Consider the following 26,128-nt stretch of genomic DNA (forward strand, 5'->3'; position numbering starts at 1 on the left):
GCCCTCACTTCGAACTACCGTGTGTGTGTGCGCAAGTATGGTGGACTGATCAGCCGGAACGATGGACCGACGGAATCTTGGCTTTCTATCCAATCGTACTGCGAGCCCTCACTTCGAACTACCGTGTGTGTGTGCGCAAGTATGGTGGACTGATCAGCCGGAACGATGGACCGACGGAATCTTGGCTTTCTATCCAATCGGACTGCGAGCCCTCACTTCGAACTGCCGTGTGTGGGAACAGCGTCTCGCCAGTCCAAACTGTCCTTGCAAAAAAAAAAAATCAGTCCATCAGCTGTGTATATGTCGTGGCAGACATATTTGTTTATACTCTTTGGTTGCTTTGCTATTAGTTTTTACTTTTTCCAACTAAAAGTGCAACTGCAAAATCCATAATTTCTTCCATATTCTACCAAGCGCGGCTCCAGGTGGGGGGCGGGGGGGGAGGGGGGCGATAGCCCCTCCCGAGACCAATTTTATTGATTAGTGTATATTTATGTTTACTTAAATATTTAATTTCATACGTTAAACTTTTATCTCCATCAAAAGTTGCATGGAGCTAATAAGGATCTGTATTTGATACATGTCATTTGTAAATAATATTCCAAGGCCAATATCTGACCACTTTCATTTTTTTTGCAACTACGACCTTTCTTTGTGCGATCGCCCCTTCCGAAAAGTCATCCTGAAGCCGCCATTGTATTCCACGACGAAACGATGCATCCAACAGCAACAGCAACCACAAGACTGATCGTGCGTGGGGAAGGCTTCAGTTCAAGCCAAACTGTCAGTTCGGTTTGAGCAGTCAGAACTGGTAGTCGGACTATGATAGTGTGTGGGGCATCGGCGTAGTTCGAATTTGTAAAAGAGGGGGGGGGGGGGGGAAGGCAAATTAAGTTATAACAATAATGCATTTTTGATAAGCCTGTTTTTTTGGAGGTCTGGGGGGAATAGTATGGAATGTTCCCCTCGCCACGCCCCCTACGCCTCGTTGACAGAAAAGCGGCTAGTCCGATGTTCCTCCCGCAGAAAAGTTTTCAAAAGATGATTGTTTTAATACGCATTGTTTGCACTCTGATGACCTTCAAGTGCTTTTTTTTTTCTCCTTCAAAACGTGACAATTGTGAACGGTAGATCCGTACATTATGTACTGCAGCTTATGATTGTGTCCTAATGCGTGTTTGAAGAGAAGGCTACTTACTCAATAAGTTTTCATATTAAATGGCCTTAAATGGAGCAATATATTAGTTACGTCAAGGGTGCCGTCTGCCCGGGCACACACGCGGTGCGCAGAACTTCCGGAAAAAAAAAAAACGTGATTTGAAAACCACTCAAGATAATCCTAGTGGGCCTATTTACGAAAAGCATCTAAAAATTAGCTGAGAGCCGATTTCGGTTTTACGTTTTTAAACTGTGTTTTTAGAAGAGTGAAAATGGCTATAAAAAAGGGTTTTTGGAGTAATTTTTAGGCGTAAAAAAAACCGGTACAGATTCTTGAAAAGCACTTACGGGACTTGCATTACACCTTTGTCCAGTTCAGTGGCGATATACCGCGCTAGAAACACCAGGCGAGCGTCGGGCCATATCATCCAGCCTCACCTTTGAATATATATACTGTATAGAAGTCGCCAGCCCAGGTTAAAATTTCTAATACGGTTTTGAGGTAGTTGGTTAATTCACCGCCGCAAGCGCCACCATCTCTAGGGCATCGACTTGTGGTGGTCCCTAGCGGACAAGTGTCGAACTCTTCAAACACCCTTCCCCCTCCTGTTGAACGAACTTGAGCTGCAGTGAATGATAGGTGGGGGGTGCGGGGAATGACAGCGGGCGACAGAGCTGCGCTCTCACGTGTAAATAACAACTAAGACGATACAGTACGTTACGGCAGCGCACTGCAGCGGTGAAGTTCCCAAGCTGCTCATCATACGCTTCTGAAAAACGTAGAGTAAATCCTATCCACTCGCCGCCGCCGTTTCCTCATATGCTCGGCCGGGAGCGTGTGACAGCGATACCAGGAACTCTTACGTTCCCATAACTCGCTAATCCACTCGCGACTTCTATACAGTATATATATTCAAAGGCCTCACTAACACACACACACACTCACACACAGACCAGACGACGCCCTGAAGCTGGGTTAATGAGTTTGTGTAGAGGGGGAGGGGGGTCATGGCCTCTTCTCACCCCTCCCCGTCTACTCTCATGGTGCGTGTGGGAGGGCCTTCAGGTTATCCGCGCTGTGGTATGTACCGTTCCTTGCTGCGCGCTCCCCTGGAATGCGACACCTCGGCGGTCTCCAGTTCGACACGCCTTGAGCCCCGAGGAGGCCTCGTGTTTGTCGAGCACTCCGGCGCCGCCGGAGTCATTTCTGCCGCCGTTAGCCAACCGTTAGGAAAACACGACTCTCTTCCCCCCCCCCCCCCCCCAACCCTCAAGCCTCCTCGTAGTAGCTGACCACGTCCCCGCCCGTTGCGAGTTGGCGTGTACAATATTTGCTATGTTAATACTCAAAGTTAAAATGAAAACTATCTTAACCACTTCCCCCCCCCCCCCCCCCACTCACCCCAAGTCACCCACTTTTTTTTTTCCTGTCTGCACAGCAAAACAAGTTTTGGTTATAATTAAGTTTGACGCAAGGGTCTTGCATTGCACCTTTATCTTGCGTTTCTCCGCCATTTGATGTTGTGGTTACTGGGAAAATTTCGCGTAATTGCACTTACTATGCACGACGGGACTCGATACCGCGCTAGAAGCACCAGCGAGCGTCGTACTTTACCATCCAGGCTCACCAACACCAGTACACCTTTTATGACTAGACGGGCCCCCTATAGGGCCTTTCCTGTGAACCTTTTTCCGATAGCTCTTTTGCAATTGTTGTTGTTGTTGGGTCTTAAATTTGTACACATAGGTATTTACCGAAGTTATTTTAAAGCTGTAAAATCTCACACAAGTGGTCACAACTATGAACTCTTGCGTGTCTTTTTTTTTTTTTATTGACACGAATGTCCAACAGGAATGTGTCTTTGATCTCGGGTTGGGTGTCACTTCGGCTGAGGATTCGACACAACTTAAAACTCGGAGGCTATTGAGTTGAAATAAATATATCATTGTAGAGCAAACTTTGCTCGTGGTCGTTACGTATGACTCACCCGGTTAACATTTGCAGTGATGACGTAATGAGCGTTGGTTTGGAGCGTCGAATTGGAAGTCAGTGAGAGCTGTAACTCCGAAAGTAAATAGACCGATTTGCGTGATTTAAACCTAAAGTTGCTCGTGAGTGATCACTGAGTAGTGCTAATTGAGTGGAATAACTCGAAAATTACTAACTTTGGTATTGGAACCATTAAACGCAAAAAAGCCTTAGAGAAAAAAAAAGTGAATTCGACCGAGCAGAAGCAATTACAATGCAGAGAAGTGTCGTAGGTTTTCGAATGAGGCAAGAAGTAGCCGAGAGAAATGAGGGGCAAAACGAGCCCCCGAAAGAGGCGCAAAATTTGCGCTCGAGCTAGCCTCGCGAGAAGCGACGGGGAATGCAGATAATAGTTTGTTTATGGATTTGGATATGTTCTCTGATGATTCAGATGTTGATATGGAGTCCATTATACGTAAGTATAAAAAAAGCGAGCGAGTGTATCAGTACTCGCCTGAGATGTGTAACAACTAATCTCTTGTAACGAGTAAATTCACGTGTTTTCATGTTGCAGATACATTTATCATGCGAAACTCGGTCACGAAATTTAACGTAGAACTCTTTAAAATAACGTCGATCGTGATAAGTATACGCAAATTGTGTTTTAAATTACATTTCTTAACTCGAATTATAGCCTAAGTAGTATCCGCACCCACCGCTAGATTTCGCTGCTGGAACAGCTACGTTGACTATCAAATCATTCGCTTTGTAAAGAATTTTTTTTTTAACTAAGTGTATAATGAAACGTCTCAGATAAAAGCGAAGAAGACTCGAAAAAATTACTGGACCCCGGCTTTGGACCTGATTTTCGACAAAGGAATTTTTTTTAATGCTGCCCATATTGTTAAAAATCATTAAACAGTTATTAATATAAAATTGCATTTTGTCCTTGTGAACTTTGGCTCGTGGTTGTTACACATATCCGTTCCATGCGACTTCCGTTCTATACGATGTCGGTTGCATTCACGAAATTACTCCTACCAAACGTCATGAAGAAGAGATAAGATGTTACATATAAATAAATGATCTGAAACGGCCCTCGTGTAATAGGTTACTTGTTCCTGGGATGTGTATAGCGGAGAGAAGGTATCAACCACTCGTGGAACCGGCCTTCAAAAGGTCCCTTTATATATGTAAATGCGAGCTGGAAGCGTCCTATTCCCCCCTCCCCCTTTTCCATTCAAACTCAAGCGTCTGTCGACGTAAGGGGTCTGCCTAGGTATTGGTGTATTTGTGTTAATGAGGCGGGATTATAAGTGCGACGCTCGCTGGCGCTTCTAGCGCTGTATCGCCTCCAAGGTCAAACATGTGAACTTGTGCGAAGTCTTCCCGTCGTGCATTAGGGAAATTATGAGATTTGAGCGGTAACCGTAACATTACATGGCGGAGAAATAAAGCTGAAGTTGTAACGCAAGTTCCTTGAGTGCTTTCAAGAATCTGTACCGGATGTAAAACTTGTTCTGAAAACATTCGTTTTAACCATTCTCTCTCTCCTAAACATACAGGTTACAAAACAAAATACAGAAACAGAACTACTCATTCCTCCTCAGCGCATTCTTAAATTATTTTCGTAAACAGAAGCCACTTGAATATCTTGAACAGTTTTCAAATAGCGTGTTTCCTACCCCCCCCCCCCCCCCCCCCCCCCATCGGAGTTCTGCACACAGCTTGTGTGTCCGGGTGGGGGCGGGGCACCTAGTTCGTTCTTGCCGTTTTCCGCATTGCTCGTACCTAGCGGCGGTCCGGACTTCTTTTCGGCCGTACTGCGGAAGACAGTGGTGGTCCACTGCGGAATCATTTCGCCAAGTCTGTCCCAGCCACGCTTCGCGGCGGTGACTGGAACTCTAATAAATGTAGCTTGCAATATATATATATATATTTCTGTTCTTGATTTTTTTTTGACGTGATAACGTCTTATAAATCGATGAACGCCGGCTGCACGCACGGAAAATTGTCACGTTCCGCCTGAGCCGAGCGTGCAAGAACCGGCCAACCACCGTGCGAGAAAATCTTCTATAACATCAAACAGGTTAAGGCGGGCTTTTTAAACTAATTGTACGTGATTATATTTAAACAAATTATTTAAATTAAATTTGCAAAAAACTGTAAATAATATTTGAAAATTAAAAAGTATGCAATTTTTCATCTGTTTTCTTATGTCGTTATCACGTAAAATTATCGTCCGTAAACCGACTTTACAGACAAACCCCCCCCCCCCCCTTTTTTTTTTTGTGAGGATTGGGTAGCAGTGATTTTTCATTTTCGTTAATTTCGTATTTACCTACGCGGAACTTAAAACTTTTGTGAAGGTGAAAATCTGTATGATTCGCTTGGATGATTTTTTTTGGGGGGTGGGGGTAGGGAGGAATTTGCAGCCCAAGGTGTACATTCCCATGCACATTTAATTTAATTTGAACTATTTGCCAACATGTACATGGTGAGTCTGAATTCGACCCACGAACTTCGTATGTAGGTTCACCACGAAAAAAAAAATAATTAGTTGAATACCTCTATACGACTAATGCCCAAGGCTGGTATATACATATTTGAAGTTGGGACTGAACAACATTTCCATTGTAAATAATAGAGAAAATATTTAAAATGGAAGACTGAGCGTCTGGATTTTTTTTATAATAACTGAACGAATTTCTACAACACCGAATTTTTTCACTGCAGCAAAATTGTTTTGTTGTGATGAACCTGCAGCCAAAGTTAGTCGGTCGAATTCAAACTCATCCTGTATACAGTTTTCGTTTAAGGAATATACATACATACATACATACATACATACATACATACTTACATACATACATACATACATACATACATACATACACACGTTAAACGAATGATAACACCCTACCCACTGAGGAGTTTCTTTTAATCCCATGAGAGGGAAAGGGGACTATCTGCCCCCTCTTATTTTTTTCTTCTTATGAGATCAACGCGCATGGGTTTTGATGGACTGTAAGGCTGGGTTCACAATTAAAAAATTGAGCGAGTGCATAGCAAGCCATGCACACGACCTGTGCGAACTGCGAAATCGGTTCACAATTGAATTCTTACTGTTAATTTCAGCCAATGAAATTTCGCGAACTATGCGACATATGTTAGCAGTGTTAGTAAATAAACATATTAACTTTCAAAATAACGATAATACTATTATTATCTCGACATTTTCTTACTACGATATGGTTAATAAATATAAACATATTTCTAGTCCCGCCAAAAAAGCACCCTGCTCTTCTCTCATTGGCTGTTGTGCCATGCGTACGCGACCGAAATAAAATATATTCATTTCACTCATATGCGCAAGACCTCGCTCCCATGCACACGACCAACTTTCTGCTATTGTGAATCGTTAGGTTAGGAAACATGGCGTTCACATCCTATGCATACGACCTACTGTTACTGTTACTGTTATTTGTTTTCAATTGTGAATCCAGCTTAAGCGTGTTTACGAACTGAGGTCGTTAGTTGCGAATGACGCGCATGTAGCTGTTGTTCGTTTCTGTTACCTGAAGGACGTGTGAGGCGCGCGCGCGACCTTTCCCAGACGGTTGTGTCAGGCGTGACGAAAGCGCCGGTGGTGTTGACACGACCGTAATAACGTGGAAAACGACCGTGGTTGCCTCGAGTTGGAAATTCCGGTGAGGCGATCTTCCGTGTTCAGAAATGCGCGGAACAAAATACAGATGCATATCCATTGATGGAGCCAATATATATAATGGCCTTATAAGAAAAAAAAAAGTAAATTATAGATTGATGGATCCAAGATTTTATGGCCTTATGAAAGATCAAATTTCGCCTTTAAAAATTTCTGATTTCGTCATTTATCTTCATTAAAAATTATAACACCTGTAATTAGTACATATCAAGCACAATTGCGATGGTAAACTTTAGCTTCAACAATTCGTGGTAAGACACTTTAAATGTTTACATAAAACCAATACTATATACTTATATTGACGAGAGTAACTTAAAAAAAAGTACGTAACCTAACTAAAACATTCAATATTATTCTATAACCTTCCTTAGTTCACGGGAAATTTATAAATATGAAAATAAATAGTACAGCTACATATATTTTTAATGAAATGTATTTGCTATGATTGATATATTTTTTTTATATTTTGAAGCGTTTCCTTGTTATTGCTTTTATTTTTAAAATATCATGCTTTATTATACAAAATTACTCAAATTCAAACGTCAAAACAAGCGATGGTGTTACTGGAAATACTAAACCCACGTAACGTTTCAAGCAGCATTAAAAAAAAATATTTAATTGATTGTGTGGTTAGTTTTTTCTGGTGCCAACATTTCTTCAATATTTTAATATTAGTCTTTGTCACTGTCTTACTTTCTTAATAAAAAATTGCAATATTAATAGCCCAAAATCATCATACTTATATACATATTTCCTTGTGATCTTTCTGTTTAGGTCTTTAGTCATGTCTGCATGGAATTAGCTAGAGACTGCTTTAATTTACTTTACTTTGGAAAAAAAAACTTACAAAGAAACTACAAAAACAAATTACTTAGTACATAATATTTTAGGTTTTTAAATAAAAGCCTAAATTTAAAATGTATCAAATTTCTTATATATATCAACTATCTGATGTGCCCGTGCTTCGCTGCGGAGGTATACCTACATTATAAATGCCGCTCCTTGAAGTAACTCCGCTCGATTTGAGCGGTTTTGAAGTAACGACGCCAATTAATTAGAACAAGATTTCAGATAGCGCGGTCATCAATTCAAAGTAGCGTTATTTTTCATCTACGTGAATTTATCATTTTCGTGCGCGTTGAATGGCAAACATGATGCAAAGAATTAATAATGTGTTGAATCAAAAACCTATAACTTATTATTTTAGTATTAGCCATTAATTTACTTTAATACCTTGTTTTTACGTCAGCCCATTAACAATGGTACATTGATTTGTTTTATGCAGAAGAATAGGCAGCGCACGTGGATGTTCTGCCATGTTTATATCACGCATCACACTATCCGTCAAGTTAGCTGCAGCTCTGGGGAGAAAGGCCAGAAGCTTTCAGGGCAAGTTTAACTGACGCCTACCAGGATCGTGGTACACAGCAGTTTTCTAGCTGTCGGCGTTGTGGTCAATTTGGCATTCGGCGTTATGGTTTTCGGCGTTATTGTACGTTCGGCGTTGTGGTGCGTCCCCGTGACGAATTCGAGACGTTGACGTGACCGATCTTCGTCTCCGCGCAGTCGTCCGGAGTCAGTGTTTCCACCGGCGGGTCACGCAGCCAGGAAGTCGCAGGGACAACACTCCTCCATCCCCCGCATCACCCCCCCCCCCCCCCCCCCCGCCACACACACACACAACACACGCAATCCACCACACAAGATATATCGCTTTGGTTTCTGTCGCCTCCCCCCCCTCCCCCCGCATCTAGTGTAGTTCGTTGGCGTCCTTGACACGGGAACGCGCGCGCGCCACTTTCACTGTCGCGCGTGGAAAGCGACTCTGGGCGTTTTCGCGGGAGACCGACGACGCGGCGCGGCGTTGCCAGCTCGGCTCAGAAACACATGTGCAGCACGGTTAAAGGAGTAGTTAGTATATCCTCGGTGATTTAGCTTAAAATTAGAGATGGGATCAAATCCCAATTTTTCTCGAATTCGAATGTCTCGAATGCACCTCTCGAATTCGAATCTAGTTCTCAAGGACCAAAAACGGAAATAATGTACAGGTACGATCCAGACTTCTCATTGGTCGATGACATGGCCACATCCTTTGAGGGGTTGCACGCAGTGGCGATTTTATGGGAGGGACGATAGGGGCAATCACCTTTCTCCCCTCCCCTTAGGTATAAAAAAGAGAACAAGAGTGATGACAAAATGTAATCGTATCATTTAAATTCCGTTGGCAGGACATCAGAAATGCCTGTTTTAAGTTGCTAATGTATTTCAAAATTTCAAATTTCCCATTTCAACAGAGAGTTAGCCCTAGGGGCAGGCATCCGACTGCTCATCAGACTGCTAAAATGTTTGCCCGCGCACAACGATTATTTCCTTATAATTAGCGGCCGTCCGCAAGAGAAGTCACTACCTAATTTGGACAGGCCGGGTCAGGACGCGCTTGCTTCCGCACTGCTGTGATTGGTGTGTCTGTCGACTGTAGACATGTTGCCGAAAGGAACTTAACCGATTACGAAACAACAACGATGCTTACAGTGTTTGAATTAATATCTGGTCTCGAGGTATTTGAGCGAAAATTGCATTTGCCATATAGGTATATTTTTCGCGAAAAAAGATTTCTAGAGTAGTTGAGAGTCAAAACACTGTTAGCATATCGTCTGTGCGTCGTGATTAGTAGAGTTTCTTTCAGGTGCAGGTCTACTGTGGGTGCACACATCATAGCCTGTCAGTGCGGAAGCAAACGCGTCCAGAATGATCTGTTGCTTCTCTTGCAGACGGTCACCAACTACAAGGTAGAAACCGCTGGCGCGGGTATACCTTATTGCGGTCTAATGAACGTTCAGATTTTTTTTCTCGCGAAAAATGCGTGTCCCTAGCCATAGATATTCCACATCAACCAAAATCCTTCCGGTCATCCCCTCTTTCCCCCCCCCCCCTCCTCCAAAATATTCAAATCTTGGTCCGCCACTGGTTGCAAGAACACTCTAGTACAATCAATCAACTTGTATAATTTCCATTAAGCCTAATACTTTCCTAGCCAAGGAATCCGCGAAATAAATCGTTGGCTCTGCCGATTCTCTATCGTACCGCGGCCAGGTCGGATTGTTCGACGCCGTGGATGTGTGTGTGAGTGTAAGTAACCCTTTTCGACTCCCAAGGGGGAGTCCCTGATCTAGCTGTCCCCCCCTCCTTAACCCCTTTTTGATGTGACGTCTAATAAATCGATGAACGCCGTATGCACGCATGAAAAAGTGTCCCGTTACGCACCTTGTCCCGTTTCGCTGTGTCCCGTTACGCTTTTTTGTACGCTTGCGCCGCATCTATCTCTCTTCCACTCGATTGGAACAACCATCGATTTGACTTTTTCGAGGCACATTAAACTTGAAACACTCCCATTCGTTTCCTACTTTTCCTATCACCGTCCTATCCTTAACAGAATAACACAGATTGGAAGAAGTTAAATAGCAAACATGTATAAAAGTTATAGTTAAAATAATCTATTCGTTAAAGTAATAAACATATTTGAATTAATGAGTGCAAATAAAAGTAAATTTATCAATTAAATTGTAGATTTCATTTCACTCCTTCTTTGTATCCATACAAAATAGTATTAACCAATAAAAATGATTCAATTTTATTCATAAAAGTATGCAATCATTTCATCAATGTTTTATGACGTTGTCACGTTAAACTATCGTCCGTAAACCGTCTTTACAGACACACAATTTTTTTTTTATCCCCCCTCAGTTCACTTCTTCGCCAACAAACATGACTGTGTGTAGCTTGCTCGCTCATGCGCTCCGTTTTTTTTTTCGTCGCGCGTGGGTTCGGTTTCGCGTCGCCGCGTTCGCTTCGTCACGTCGCCACACGTCGCCACGTCCGCGTGTAACCCGACAGCGGCTGTGCGTCTGAAGACCTGCAGCAGTCCGCTAGTCGTCGCCAGAGGTCGCCGTTCCCTTCTCTTCAGCGTCACTCGGGGAGAAGAGGAAGACGGTGACCGCATCGTTAGGGTTGTATGTGTGTTAGTGAGGCGGGATGATAAGCGCGACGCTCGCTGGTATTTATAGCGCGGTATAGCCTCTAAGCGCAAGGCTCTGGACTGGCGCGCAGTCTTCTCGTCGTCACAGGATAACTGTGAAATTTGAGCGGTGACCGTAACATTATATGGCTGAGAAATGAAGATACAGGGGAACCTCTACTGGTCGTTTTACTCCTAAAAATTACCCTGAAAACATGTGTTTTAGCCAATTTAACTCTTCGAAAAATTCAGTTTAAGAACTTAATCCAAAATTAAAAAAAAAAAAATACTTTTCGCCCCTCAGCGAACTCTTAAATGCTTTTCGTAAGCAGACACTACTCGGGTATCTTGATTAGTATTGAAATCGCGTTGTTTTTCCTGAAGCTCTGCATACCGTATGTGTGTCCGGTTATGTAAATTTTAACACGATACCTCTTTTTCATATGTTGTTCTGTCTCAAATATTTTCAACATATAGCCTATTCACTAAGTGTAATATAGTGTGTGTAAATAAAAAGTTTCGCAAATTTTCGTAATTAACATCATTGTTGCATCCATTATATTAAGCTTAAATGTGCAGGGAACATATTTGTGACATAACAACAAATGCAATAGCGGTAACGTGCTACATAAATAGCAACTAATAGTAATAACAATAAAATGAAGGAAAAAAAATTATTTAAAAGTGCATATAAAATGATTTCAAACTTTTTTTTTGTTAATATTCCATCTAGATGCAAGAATCGTTTATAGAATCGCCGAAGCAGTCTTTCGTAAATGGGGTTGACCTTTGAAATAATTTAAAAAAAAATAGTGTCTTTGTATAGGCAATCGAAACTGATAACCGGGGATGATAAACGTAATAATTAACTTTTCGAACTAATCTAAAGTTTTCAGCTTATTGCATGCTTGTAGGCCTGTACCACCCTGTGAGATGACTTGTATTGGTCACCCACCCTTGGTCCGCAGTTCATCCTCCCCCCCCCCCCCCTCCCCCTTGCGAATCCTACAGATTTGCGCAATTGTAGCCCGATGTGCAAACCAGCTCCGTTGGTTTCGATTTTAATCTTTGGAAAAGCTTCAAATTAACGTAAGGAAAAAAAAAACACGAGGCAAAGCAAAGAAGAAATAGCAAAACAAAAGAGAGGGTGTCCAGAAGGTGGAGTCTACAGAGATACGTGAAGGATTAAGGTATAGCAAGAAGAGCTGCTAATGTTGTCCCCAATACCTTCGAATATATATACTGTATAGAAGTCGCCAGCCCAGGTTAAAATTTCTAATACGGTTTTGAGGTAGTTGGTTAATTCACCGCCGCAATCGCCACCATCTCTAGGGCATCGACTTGTGGTGGTCCCTAGCGGACAAGTGTCGAACTCTTCAAACACCCCTTCCCCCTCCCGTTGAATGACCTCGAGCTGCAGTGAATGATGGATGGGGGGTGCGGGGAATGACAGCGGGCGACAGAGTTGCGCTCTAACGCGTAAATAACAACTAAGACGATACAGGGCGTTACGGCAGCGCACTGCTGCGGTGAAGTTCCCAAGCTGCTCATCATACGCTTCTGAAAAACGTAGAGTAAATCCTATCCACTCGCGACTTCTATACAGTATATATATTCAAAGCCAATACCATCACGTATGGGGCAGAGACTCGAATGTTCGAGAGGAGCAGATTTACAAATAATCGAGAGAAGCAGAGACTCGATTAATCGAGAGCAGAGACTCGATTAATCGAGAGCAGAGACTCGAATAATCAAGAGGGCAGAGACTCGAAAGATCTGTGCTACATGCATGGAGTTTGTGAGGACTGTTTTGTCGGTTAAGAAGAGAGACTTGAATTTGGGAGTGACGTACAAGCAATATTGGGAGCGGAGGACCAGACCAAGAATAAAGAGTAAATAAAAATGATGTAGTATGTGACCCATGTAGTAAGTATGATGTCCAGAGAGACGGTGGCGTTTCTTTCGCTTTCCATTCACAAAAAATATTTAATGTAGTAAATTTAAATAATTTCCGTGTGTCTATTAATGATTGTACATTTATTTACAAATATACTACATACTCATGAAATCAGTTGTTTTTTTGTGAATAAATAGCTACAGCAGGTGCTTATTTACTTGCATTCATGGTCTTTCCGATACCTAATTTTCCTTTATCAAATATTCGTATTTAATAGCTTTTACTTACATATTTTTGTCTTCTTGTAATCTCAACTGTCGAATTGCTAAGGTTTAATGTTACAAGAATTAATTACTTGCCCATACTGTATGTGCATGTTAAATTTAGGCTACAGTATATTTATGTACTTTAAGATGCGTGGCGCATCTGATAGAATTTATCTCATTCGATTTATTCAAAGTGTTGCAGTATTTGCAGCCAGTTTTGCAGACGTTCTGAGATTTTCACCTTTCAATTTCTTCAGTCAGCTTCTGTCTTCAGTGCTACATCCTGTGTAACGTATTATTAATTAGTAGCTATTGTACAGTCGGTGTCGCGTCGATTACAACCCATGGTACACAACTCAGGGTTCGTAGTCACGACTTTAATTTGTTCGTTTGGGTTTGTTTCCCAGCTAATTTAGCAGCACGTTGTGAAATCCACGTCGTTATTAGGCGTTGCCTCACCGCGTTCTTTGTTATTGTTCTGTCCGGGGGTCTGTCGAAATATCTCCATACCCAGGGGTTCGGTTGATCTTTGAAGCGCATTCTACATACGAATCAAAGTTATTTTTTAGTCTCAACATTGAACGCCTTGTTAGCTCAGATAAATTGAACAGAACCACATCCCACGAAGTAAATAATATTTAACGCTTTGTAGGTAAGAAAATATGGGATCTCAATGCAAAAATTGATTTATGACTTGTTAATTTATACACTTCATGTTACAAAATATAAAAAAATTAATTAAAATTTTACTAGAAATACGTTTTATGCAAAATATTGGAAGAAAATGGGCTAATTTTTAACACACATAATTAAAAATTATTGCAAAGGCGCTAAAGTGTTAACGTTCAGAAACAAAATTGATCTAATACAAATGAGCAAGTGTGTTGAAATATCAGACGTGTGTATGTATGTATGTCTGTGTGTGTGTATATATATGCACGCATTATTTTCTACTTGAGTATTTTACTCAATTATTATGCATGTATGCTTTTGTAATTTTTCTGTGATAACTATAGTTGATAATTTATCAATTGTTTCACAACTTCAATAAGTTATATTTTATGGTTTTGAGAACTTAAATAACCATTTATATTTCAATCCTAATAATAATTGAGAGCACGGAATCGTGTATTGCCCAATTTTGAATTAACCGTTTCTATGTAGCATTTGTCGTTAAACTTGTAAAACTCTTTGTTTTTAGGATATCATTGATTTATAAATAAAATTTCGATTTTCTCAAAACCTGAAACTTTTAGGTATCTATGTTTATTAGAAACTATTTTTTTTTTATTTGCGAATGATAGCCTAAAAATGATTCTAAATTCATTCTATATATATTGGTATTTAAGTTTCTCAAGATAAAACCATTTACACATAATTATCGACTAACCCCTTGAGGATTATTTAAGTACTTTTTTTTCAATTGAGATAATTAGTGATAGAATGTCGCGTGAACTTGTTTGTGTGGTTTGCAGGGAAGGGGGAGAGTGGAGGTGGTTAACGAACGAGTCATGGTCCGCTGCACCCCGTACGTAACAGTACGTAACAGTACTTTCACACAGCCGCCCCTAGCTTACATCACAATAGATCACACTCCACACACGCATACGCACTTACGCAGGCGCCTACTCTCCCCACCCCCTTTCCCTCTTTCATTTCCAAGGAATTTTAATTTCCCGCTTCCGAAATCACCGCGATGGCCGCCACAGGGCTCATTACGCAACACGTCCCGTTCAAGCGCTCAGCTACTTACGTTAATTGCGAAGATTCGTCTGCTTCCCGTGTTTGACGCGGTTTTATGCTTGCTTTTAGTGAATGAGACAACAGCGCTGTAGCAGTCTTACTTGAATGTACGTCCCTGAAACCAAGGGCGTATCTACCTCAAAACGGAAAAGAACTGCCATAAAATAATAATCTGTAACCAAAGTTAAAAAATAATCCAACAAAAGTTTGCTAAGATTGGATATAAATATTTTAAATACAGCTCGTTGCTATTTATTAGCGAATGACATCTAGGTATGGCTAATCCATTTTACTAATCCATCTCCGCCTCCTCTTGTCTGAAACGAAATTTGTGAACAAGTACTAAACATACATTTTTTTGACGTGATAACGTCTTATAAATTGATGAACGCCGGCTGCACGCACGAAAAATCATGACTCATTGTCACGTTCCGCCTGAGCCGAGCGTGCAAGAACCAGCCAACCACCGTGCGAGAAAATCTTCTATAATATCAAACAGGTTAAGGCAGGCTTTTTAAAAAGCAGCAATTTAAAAAAAATTGATATGACGTTATCACGAAAAATTATCGTCCGTAAACCGACTTTACAGACAACCCCCCTTTTTTACATGCGTATTAAGATTTTTAACCTGTGCAGAAAATAAACTTGTGAACATAGCAATATCCAGGCGACGGTCGTCCCCCCCCCTCCCACAACAGACTTGTGCTTTAAAAAGATTACGCAAAGAGTGTTAAAACAAGTTTTTGTGTACTCACTGCTTCTAGCAAGCAATCCGTGTGGGTATTGCCGAAAAGACGTTAACAACTTTTAAGTATGTTGGGAAAGAAGGATGCCGAAAATGAAGTGCCATTCATGCACTAGTAAATAGTAAATGTTGATAGAAACGCGGGTTTTAAGTGTCCAGCTAATTAAAAAAAAAAAAACAACGCTACTGTGCCAAGAGCTATGGTTCGTACGTCGATGCAGCCAATGTGCTTTGTGATTTCACTGGCCGGTTGAAATAATTCTCGAAACTCGTGCATGTTCTTGATAAAATATAGTAGGTATATATTTTTTTTATGTTTCAATGATTCTTGACTTTATCATATTTCATTGGTTCGAAAATTTAACTCCTTTCCCATTCTCTCTCTCTCTCGTATCTCTTTCTCCAAGCACACACGTAAATTGAAGGGGTTGCAAATCTACTATGGCATAGCCACGGTTACATTCGGCTGTGAACAGTGGTTGTTAATGATGATTGTGAAAAGTTTTTTTCCTTGGATTATCCCTCAAGTTACAATTTGAAATATTCTGTTACTCTCCAAACGTGTTCTGCAGCATCAATTAGGTATATACTGTTACGTCTCTTCAAATTAAGTATGTCAACACTCTCCAACTTCACTACTCAAACCGAAAACCACGAGATTACAAACCCAGTGCGGTTACCGTCAGGTCATATGCTTTCGACCTGTGTGTGCGTAAGAGTCAGTGAAATTTTCCTGTAGGGGAGTAACTCCTCAGTGAGAGAAAAGGTTATTTTGGTTCAACAACATATAATTGTGTGGATAATTTGGCAAGACTACGATGCACAATAAAGTGTATTAGTGCCGACTGCATGTGTGAGGGATAATATGATGGGTATGTAGGATGAGAAAGGTGCAGCGCAATCTAATAGTGCCGGGAATCGAAACACTGTTATCGACGCGCCTCGATAGCCGATAGTACATCATGACAAAGGCGGTGTTCCAAGAAATTCGGGGTGAGGTAGCGAATAAGCACTGTCTTGTTGGGATAAAGCTGTAACCTCACTCACGGACCGTATTCCAGAACGAGTCCAAATCCAATCCCTGTTATGTAACGAAAAAAAAAAAGAAACCGTTTTAATAAATTGTGTCCTGCACGAGGCTAGCAACTGATTTCAGTGCATTCTAGCACGTTTGGCAACCATCGGTACATTTTTGTTATGCAAATGCAGCACTCTCGCGCGAAATAAATGTTGTAATTTTAATTGAAGTACTTTTAAAGTTTGCAATTATTTGTTGTTATGATCAGTAGTAAGTGTACAAAATGTAATCCAGGATAGTTTCGCTATCATAAATTTTCATTTGTCCATGTTTATTTCATTGCTACCAAGATATTTCAACATTTTCAAAAAATTTACAAAGAATAATATTTTGAAATTATACTCAATACGCTACTCCGTTAATACACCATTCCATGAATTTAGACCTATGAATGTTTGTAAAATTACTTTTTATTTATTAAAGTCACTAGCTAATGCCCGGCATGCGTTGCTATTTTTTCTTTGTAATTTGTAATTTGTTTGAAGTAGGTACACATATACAAAACATCTCTCTCTATCCCTCTATCTCTATATGTATATATGTCCATCTATAAATCTCACTGCATATCTGTATATATATAAAAATCTCTCCCTATGTAGGGCTATCTATGTTTATATATCTCAATATATCTCTATCTATATATCTGCACATCTCTATGTATTTATATACATCCCTCGCTCTATATCTCTATATATAGGTATATCTCCATCTCTATATCTTTATATTTACAAAAACAGAAGATGAACGCACAAACACTCATTTATATAATATGTATACCTATCAATATTTTTATCCATCATTTACCTTTCAAAGGTGTGACATAGGTATATAAAAACACGCGCGTATTCAAATTCAACTGTGTGCCAAAATTACAAAAAAAAAAAAAAATCGGCGAAGAACTTTCTGAGATTAAAAGGCCGGTCCAGACGCAACGTTTTGTATACAGTTTTGACTGCGCAAGCAAAACTGTTGTGCAAACAAAAGGTTGCAGTTTAGCCGTGTCCACACAACACAGTTTGCAGCAAAGTTTTATCCTATCAGTTGCGAGAATTCCTTACTTTGGCCAATTCTTTCCGTTATACCGACCTCAAAGAATTAATGTTTTTTTTTTGTTGTTATTTTATCTCTGTTAGCCGCGATGTCAACCTCTTTGTATTTTTGAACAAGTGCTTCATACGCTTGACTTTTTTTTGTCGCTATAGCTATATTCTTTTGATTTGACCCGCTACAAACACGGAAAGGACTTGTACAGACCAATGAACTCTGTTAGAAATTCACGTGAAGACTGTCGCAAATCGGTCATCGTTGAACAGATGTAACACTGTTCCGGCACAAATACCTAGGGAGAACTAACTGAGCCCCGTGTACGGAGAAGACGGAGGAAGTGTCCACACGCTACACGTCTGTGCAGGTCGACTAAACTGCTCTTGGCCACAGTTTTCCTTCTCCGTGTTCCGTCTCCGCGCAGTTCACAAAACTGCGCAGTTTTCCTGTCCACACGCTACGTCTCGTCTGCAAAGATGTGACCTGCGCAGGTGAATCGTAGCTGAAAACGTTGCGTGTGGACCGGCCTTAAGATTTTGAAAGAACGAACATTTACATGTATTTATTCGTACAGATAGTGTTTGAGAAGTTTCAGTTTTTTATTTTGGCGTTCGCCCAAATGCGTCAGGGCCGGATTTAGGGGAGGGCAACCGGGGCGAAAGCCCCGGGGCCTCCACAATAGAGACTTCGAAAAAAAAATCTTTCACATTCCGACAAGTAAACACTAGTAAACATCTTTTCCTTTGATATTCTTTTTTTCGCTGTTTTACCTTTACCTACAGTACTTTGTACGTACATGATTATGTTATTGTTAAATATTAACAGAAATATTCATAAACACTAAAATTTAATTTCATATGATTCTTGTCTCCGATTATATTTATGTATGTTTTTTTTTAAATACTAAGAGAATCTACTTGATTTCACAATAAATTATTTATTGGAAAACTCGACTGAAAAAAAAAATGTTCATTTTATTTGGGAAATAATTTGGGGCCAGGGGGCCTCCGCTCCTCTGTTGGCCCCGAGGCGTCCAGACATCTAAATCCGGCCCTGGATGGCGTACTACGTTTGAATATATATATATATACTGTACAGAAGTCGCGAGTGGATAGGATTTACTCTACGTTTTTCAGAAGCGTATGATGAGCAGCTTGGGAACTTCACCGCTGCAGTGCGCTGCCGTAACGCCCTGTATCGTCTTAGTTGTGTTATTTACACGTTAGAGCGCAGCACTGTCTCCCGCTGTCATTTCCCCGCACCCCCCACCGATCATTCACTGCAGCTCAAGCTCGTTCAACGGGAGGGGGAAGGGGTGTTTGAAGAGTTGGACACTCGTCCGCTAGGGACCACCACAAGTCGATGCCCTAGAGATGGTGGCGATTGCGGCGGTGAACTAACCAACTACCTCAAAACCGTATTGAAAATTTTAACCTGGGGCTGGCGACTTCTATACAGTATGTATATTTTGAAAGGTAGTGCGTACTCCGGGCCTGCGCGCCTACCGTTCTCCGGGCGGCAGCAGCCGAGCTCGTGCTCGTCCAACAGCTGCTCGAGGATCGCTGCGCCCACGTGCGCCCTGGCCGCCACCTGGGCGCAGCGCCACGCCAGCAGCCAGAGGTCGGCGCGCGCCGCCACCCACTGCAGCAGCTTGCCCGCCGCCGCCAGGCCGGCCCCGCCGCCTCCAGGGCCCGCCGCCTTCTGCAGGGTCATGGGCGCCCGCGCATTCCGCCTGCAACACCCCGTCACACGGCCACGTTCGTCATTGTTCACGTGTCCACGCTTCTGCGATACGTACCAAAAATATTGGTTGTCTTTACGGACGATGGCTCAACGTGACAACTTCATTACAAAAACATTGATGAAATGATTGCATACTTTTATGAATAAAATTGAATCTTTTTTTTAATTGAATTATCGCTATTTTGTATGGATACCAAAGAAGGAGTGAAATGAAATAAATCTACAATTTAATCGATAAAATTTACTTTTATCTGCACTCATTAATTCAAATATATGTTTATTACTTTAACGAAGAGATTATTTTAACTATATAACTTTTATGCATGTTTTTGCTATTTAACGTCTTCCAATCTGTGTTATTCTGTTAAGGATAGGACGATGATAGGAAAATTAGGAAACGAATGGGAGTGTTTCAAGTTTAATGTGCCTCGAAAAAGTCAAATCGATGGTTGTTTCAATCGAGTGGAAGAGAGATAGATGCGGCGCAAGCGTACAATGAGCGTACGGGACACAGCGTAACGGGACAATGTGCGTAATGGGACACTTTTTCGTGCGTGCAGCCGGCGTTCATCGATTTATTAGACGTTTTCACGTCAAAAAAAAAAGTATGAAAAAAAGGGGGTTTTCTGTAAAGTCGGTTTGCGGACAATAATTTTACGTGATAACGTCATAAGAAAACATTGATGAAAAATTGCATACTTTTTAATTTTCAAATATTATTTACAGTTTTTTTTGCTAATTTAATTTAAATAATTTGTTTAAATCTAATCACGAATAAAAAGTTAAAAAGCCCGCCTTCAACCTGTTTGATATTATATAAGATTTTTCTCGCACGGTGGTTGGCCCCGTTCTCGCACGCTCGGCTCAGGTGGAACGTGACAATGAGTCATGTTTTTTTTTCGTGACTGTGCAGCTGGGCGTTCATCGATTTATAAGACGTTATCACGTCAAAAACAATATGAGAGCCTCGACCCCGTGCAAGAGCCGGCCGAAAAATATATAAATCACGCCTGTCTTTGGAGAGAGGAGGATATGGAATGGACCACGACAGGTGATACACCAGTGTCCGGCGCTGAGCGGGGCATGTGTCGTTTTGCCTAAAGGCGTTTTGCCTAATTTTAGGCAAAACGCCTTTAGGCAAAACGCCGTTAGGAAAATCGCCGTTAGGCAAAACGCCGTTGGCCAAATAGGAGTTAGGCAAAACGCCTTTAGGCAAATCGCCGTTAGGCAAATCGCCGTCAGGCAAATCGCCGTCAGGCAGAACTCCGTTAGGGAAAACGCCGTTAGGCAAATCGCCTTTAGGTAAATCGCCTTTAGGTAAATCGCCTTTAGTCAAATAGCCGTTAGGCAATTCGACGTTAGGCAAAATGCCTTTAGGCGAAATAACTTTAGGCAAATCGCCGTAACGAATTCATGTTTAGGCAAACCGCCTTTAGGCAAATCGCCTGTTACTCGCTGAGCGAGCGAGACTGTCTCTGGAGCATCGCAAAGCTGCCACGGCGCGCTCAGGGGACGACGCCGACTCCACAGCTTTCCCCTTTAAGATATACTTACAAGTCGAGGTTTTAATCGCCAAAGAAGAGGTTTACTTATATCATGTGTACTGAGTTACACGCTTTTTTTTTTTTTTTTTAATTTGTGGAGACAGCTTTGCGCCTCGCGCAGGACCTATCGGCGGCTGGCCTTCCCCGAGCCGCCATTGAGTCCGGCGCTAGCCGCGAGGTCAGCAGGCCCTTGGTTCGGAAGCCGGTCGGCGAGTCTTCAAGGTCACGGGCAAGCCTCGCGCCCAATAACCTCCCCCCCCCCCCACTCGTCTCCCGCGGACCGCGCGCCGACCTTCCGCATCTACAGCGTGTTCCGTCTTATAAGTTTGCAGTGCGAATTTCAATGGGAATATACTCTCTCTCTCTCTCTCTCTTCCCAGTGCTACTGGCGAATTTCCCTTGTTTCAGTGTGCCCTGTTGCAAGACATTCCCGAACAGCACTAAAGTTTTAGAAACAACTTCATAATTTAACCAGTAGAACCCTGCCTGTGTTTATTTATTTACCTATATGCATCTCAAATGGATGGTTTGTATGCGATCTAGAATCTATAAAGCGTTTGAAATGGGTATCTCCCATTTTAAACTCACTCACCCAATAGTAATCACAGTCACAATCACTGTTTGTTGTTACTGAGGATTAAGGACAGTAGAAATCACAACATGCCAATCTTCGTGGCAATCGGGTGATCGGTATAGAAGTTGATGCGCTGCAGCGCCATCTAGCGGCGAGTTATAGCAAAATGGATATCGCGAAAAAATGTTCTCCGTGTTCAAACATCTATGTCTACCATTTTTCATGTCGATAGGTTGAATGATGTCGGAGTTTATCAGCGTCATGTATACCAACATCCATTTTTAAATGAAAAAATATAAATTGTTCTAATTTACACAAAAAAAAAATTAAAAGGAAAATTTTGAATGAGAATTTTGAAAATATATTTTCTTGTATTTTTTTTTTCAAGAGCATCGTCTAAGTAATATCAAATTCTTACTTTTATCTAAGCTAAAGTATCTGAAAGACACCATCTTGGTGTCAACCTTTTTTTATTAATTTTTTTAGAGAATTTAATATTTAAAATGTTGGCTTGTTACTTATAGTTACCGGCTGCTGCGTCTACTGTAAAATATTCATTTTGTTTAGAATTAATATTTTTCTTTCAGAATGTATACGTCTGTAATAATACTGCCAAAATACACTGTTTTGTGGTCTTAGAAAAAATTTACAAAAAGTAAAATTTAAAACAAAGTATTAAAACTTATTATAATTATTGATTACATACTAAATAAGAATTCGAATTCTAACAAGCCGGGTGGTATCAACAGTGGGCAACAGTGACAACAGTGGGCGCCATTTGCTCTGCACTGCAATATCAGCGTGGGACAGACTATATACGTAGCGGAGCGAGACTGCGCAGTGCTTGTCGACAGAAGCTGCAGTCACAGTGCCACGACGAACACGACACGACATAACCCGACAAACCGTCGTACAGCGTTCCAGCACGACAGATTTAATAGCGTAGGATCACAGTACCGCGACAAACATTAACCCGACGGTTTCTCATCTGGCTGTCGGCAAATCGTTCCATGCCAAATACGTCCATAAAATGCAATACAGAATGCACAAAAAAAAGACATATAAGAGAAATAGAAAATGCTATCTCAGCCCATGATTTTTTTTTTGGCATATATCTGTAGTACTTCAACCCAATGTCATACATAATACACTGAAATTGAAATTTGTTAATTAAAAGTTCTTCGCTGAACTCGTCCATTCTCAAATTAAATATTCACCAATATACAGTAACAACATCGTCCATAAACACGATGATATCCGTCTATATAAACAGATGAACACAATCTGCAAATATTAAAATGTACCCACACGTAAAACCAAATATCATTTATCAGCATAAAGATTTTCCAAGTAGGTAGATATTTTTGAAGTTTGGTTCTGTAAGGATTGTTTCCTTTTTGCTTTCTGTCGGGCAGCACGACACGACAAAATCAGAAATATAATCTATTCCTTTCGGGCCGTCGGTGCGCATATTTTGTCGGGGTGACGTCACGGCGACCTCGTCTTTCATTGGCTACTGAGAGTATCGTGCCCGTCGTGGCATAGTGACTCAAGCTTTCGGTCTGATCTGCAAGAACGCAAGAACTCAACACACAAAATGTTCAACAACCAAATTGTAGTGTACAGGTATATAAATTACGCAAGGCGAAATAAAACAACGCAAGTATTGTTCAACTTCCAACACTCTTGAATTTTGGCTTGAGTTTCCGACGGCCATATTCAAAGATAAGTTTTACGAAAACACTTTTAAAGACTCAAGACGTTAAACTCACGGAGTTCTTATTATTATATATGGCCTTCATCACGTTTACACTCGTTAAACTTTCACTCAGTTAGAGAAAAGAACCCTTTTGAATCAATTACAATGGGCCATTTATTGGTTTTCATATGATAAATATGAATCATCAAGAAGAAATGAGTTTTCTACCGTTTTTCAATTTCAAGTTGTAGGGCCGGTGGCGTCTTTCGACTTGCGTGCTCAATAAACGACCGTTATTTTCTTGGCTGGTTGAGTTTTGCGTTGCGGTGACGTTGCGTCCCTTGCGTAGTTTATACGTACTACAACGGCACACATCCAGACCCAAGACTCGTACGGATCAGCTCGGCAATGACCGGCTCTTCCTTTTACGTTACTCCGTGCGAACAGTAGAAGCCGTGCCTTTGACCGTGGTGGCAGCCATGTTCGTTTACGTTTTAGTTACGTTTAATTAACAATTTTTTTGAGAGAAAACAATGTATGTGCGATTTTAAAGTTTATTTGTACTCATCCAGCTTTTCAATGACGAATATTGTTTATGGCGTCGTATACAGATGGTGCCTAGTCTGACCTCAAGACAGACCCATTCAACGTGACTGCACCACACCATCAGCACCTGAAGTCATGGGTCACGTGAACCGATCAAATGCTACCTTCAGCTCCGACGGATCAGACAGATGCGATAGAGCGATTATGGCAGGTACTTTATCCTTACGTGGGTTTCCCAATCCTCCACTCGGTTTACACGCGCACTATTTTTTTTTCCTCTGCCCCCCTCCCCATGTCTTGTTGGGAAAGTCCCATCATACCTTTTACGTATGGAGAAGGGGTGAAGGAATCCAATCATTAGTCTAGCTTCGGAACAAATCTTCCTCGTCGACCGAATGGCTACAGTTGCTGTTTTTTTCCGCCGTGTTTTTTTTTTTTTTTTTGCAGTTTGCGTTGCCACTATTGAGTCATGACAGTTCTCAATTGAATACTTTTTTTAAGTGTCCTATTTTTTAACATTATTGAATAAAACAAGGTCGTAAGTTGCTGGTTAATTGCTAGTGGCTAATTCATGACAATTGTAATTTATTTAATTGAAATTTATGCGAATTTATGGTGGTGATCAAATATGTATGTATGTATATATATATATGTGTATGTATGCATATATATATATATATTAGCCACTAGCAATTAACCAGCAATTTACGATCTATATATATATATATATACTAAATTTTTTTAAGTAAATAAAACAAAAAATATATACTATATAAATAATAATAATGTTATTTAGTAACCAGCAGCTTTTGCCTTTGCTTAGAAAGTTCAGTTCGGTGATTCAGGTAATTCTTTTCATGGGTATGTAACAGAAATGTTAAAAAAAATTAAAGTATAATTATAATCATGCAAAATATGCATATGCGACGGTTGGATTTATGTTATTTTAAATTTTATGAAGATAATTTTCAGTTACAAAATTGGCAAGTCTAGCAGTGAATCTTGTAAATATTTAATGATTAGATGATAGCTAGGGACATGTATTTTTCGCAAAAACAAATTCTACCGCTCTTTAGACTTCACTGAGGTATGCCTGCGATATTGTTCCCTCGTAACTGGCGGCCGTCTGCAAGAGAAGCCATTGCCCTGTTTGGCCGGGCCATTCAGTACACGTTTGCTTCCTTACTGGATGGCTGTGATTGGTGCGCTGACAGTAGTCATGCACCTGGACTAAACCTAGCCAGTCACGACAACGTTTTAACGCACAGATGGTCTCAAAATCTTTAAGTGAAAAATACCCAACTGATAGCTGTAGGGCAGGCATCGTATCACCAAAGAACCGGGTAGTTTGTTCTACCACAATCATAATCGGAATGGTTTTTTTTTTCCCAACACTCTACCGGAGCAAAGGCGAGGTAAAAGCATGACGCTCGAAATATATATCCAGATGATTCGGTGGAAGTTAAACCTCGGCCAGCCAACGGGTAAAGCGGTTAGATGAAAGCCTTTAACAAGATTTGTCCGTGCCACGTAACTTTTCTGAAATTTGACAGCCCCCAAAATTTAACCAGAGTGTTACCTATTTCCCAACTATCACTTGCCAAAGTGTTTACGAAACACTGAAGCTGTTTGAATAGCTTAAATAGCTATAATGGCAGAATGATAAGAATATCATTGGTGCTTACTTTTCGGAACTGTCTAATTTGAGATAACTCACGCCAAACAGACTATACTTGCGTGGTGTGTTCTTTGCGTCACTTCAGGCATGTTACGAAATCTACGAGAATTTCAAAAACACTTTTAGAAGACGTCGAGGTGATGATCGAAGCCTGCCTTTGAAAGTGGAAAGTTACACTAAAAAAAATTTCTTTCGTGGAAGGAACAGTAATATTCTTTTAAAATCACAGATATTTGTAAATTAATACATTCACGTAAAAACAACTGTATCACTACAAAATAGTGTTCGCTTTAACACTGGGTTCGGATTCTTGTCCGGGAATTCATGCTTTGTGTTGTCTCATTCAATAATCTTCAATTAATTATAACATACGTAATCAAAATTGATTTTCAGCGATGAATATAAAGTTAACTTACTTTACGAAGTTAATTAATCAAATTTTAAAAGTAAAAAAATAATTATAAACACACAAATTAAAAAAAAAAAGTTTCTTTAACGTCTGGTGTCATCTTTTGATGAAAAATTAAAATGCACTTCTTAACCCATATAAATTTTTTTTTATGAAAGTGTTGCTGTGTGTGAAAACAGCAAGTGCGGCTACCTGCAGAGTGTGGTCTCAGACTCCTGGTGGGCGACTTCCCGCCACGCACGCTGGCATTCTGCAGGCAGGCGCCATCTCACAGCTTTACAGAGTCAAGTCAG

General features: G+C 40.8%; 2 protein-coding genes across 3 annotated transcripts in view; one reads left to right on the forward strand and one right to left on the reverse strand.

Moving 5' to 3' along the window:
* LOC134536031 (transcription factor IIIB 90 kDa subunit) overlaps positions 1-26,128 on the forward strand; it is a 139,923-nt gene that overhangs the window by 47,809 nt on the left and 65,986 nt on the right. The gene's annotated exons all lie outside the window — the stretch shown is intronic.
* LOC134536033 (BTB/POZ domain-containing protein 6-B) overlaps positions 1-26,128 on the reverse strand; it is a 72,811-nt gene that overhangs the window by 37,420 nt on the left and 9,263 nt on the right. Inside the window, exon 2 of the mRNA XM_063375545.1 lies at positions 19,148-19,374. Within this exon, the coding sequence (XP_063231615.1) occupies positions 19,148-19,355 (208 nt within the window). The 5' untranslated portion in view covers positions 19,356-19,374. The remainder of the gene's footprint in view (positions 1-19,147; positions 19,375-26,128) is intronic.

The sequence above is a fragment of the Bacillus rossius genome, chromosome 10 (assembly GCF_032445375.1).
Source record: "Bacillus rossius redtenbacheri isolate Brsri chromosome 10, Brsri_v3, whole genome shotgun sequence".
NCBI lineage: Eukaryota > Metazoa > Arthropoda > Insecta > Phasmatodea > Bacillidae > Bacillus > Bacillus rossius.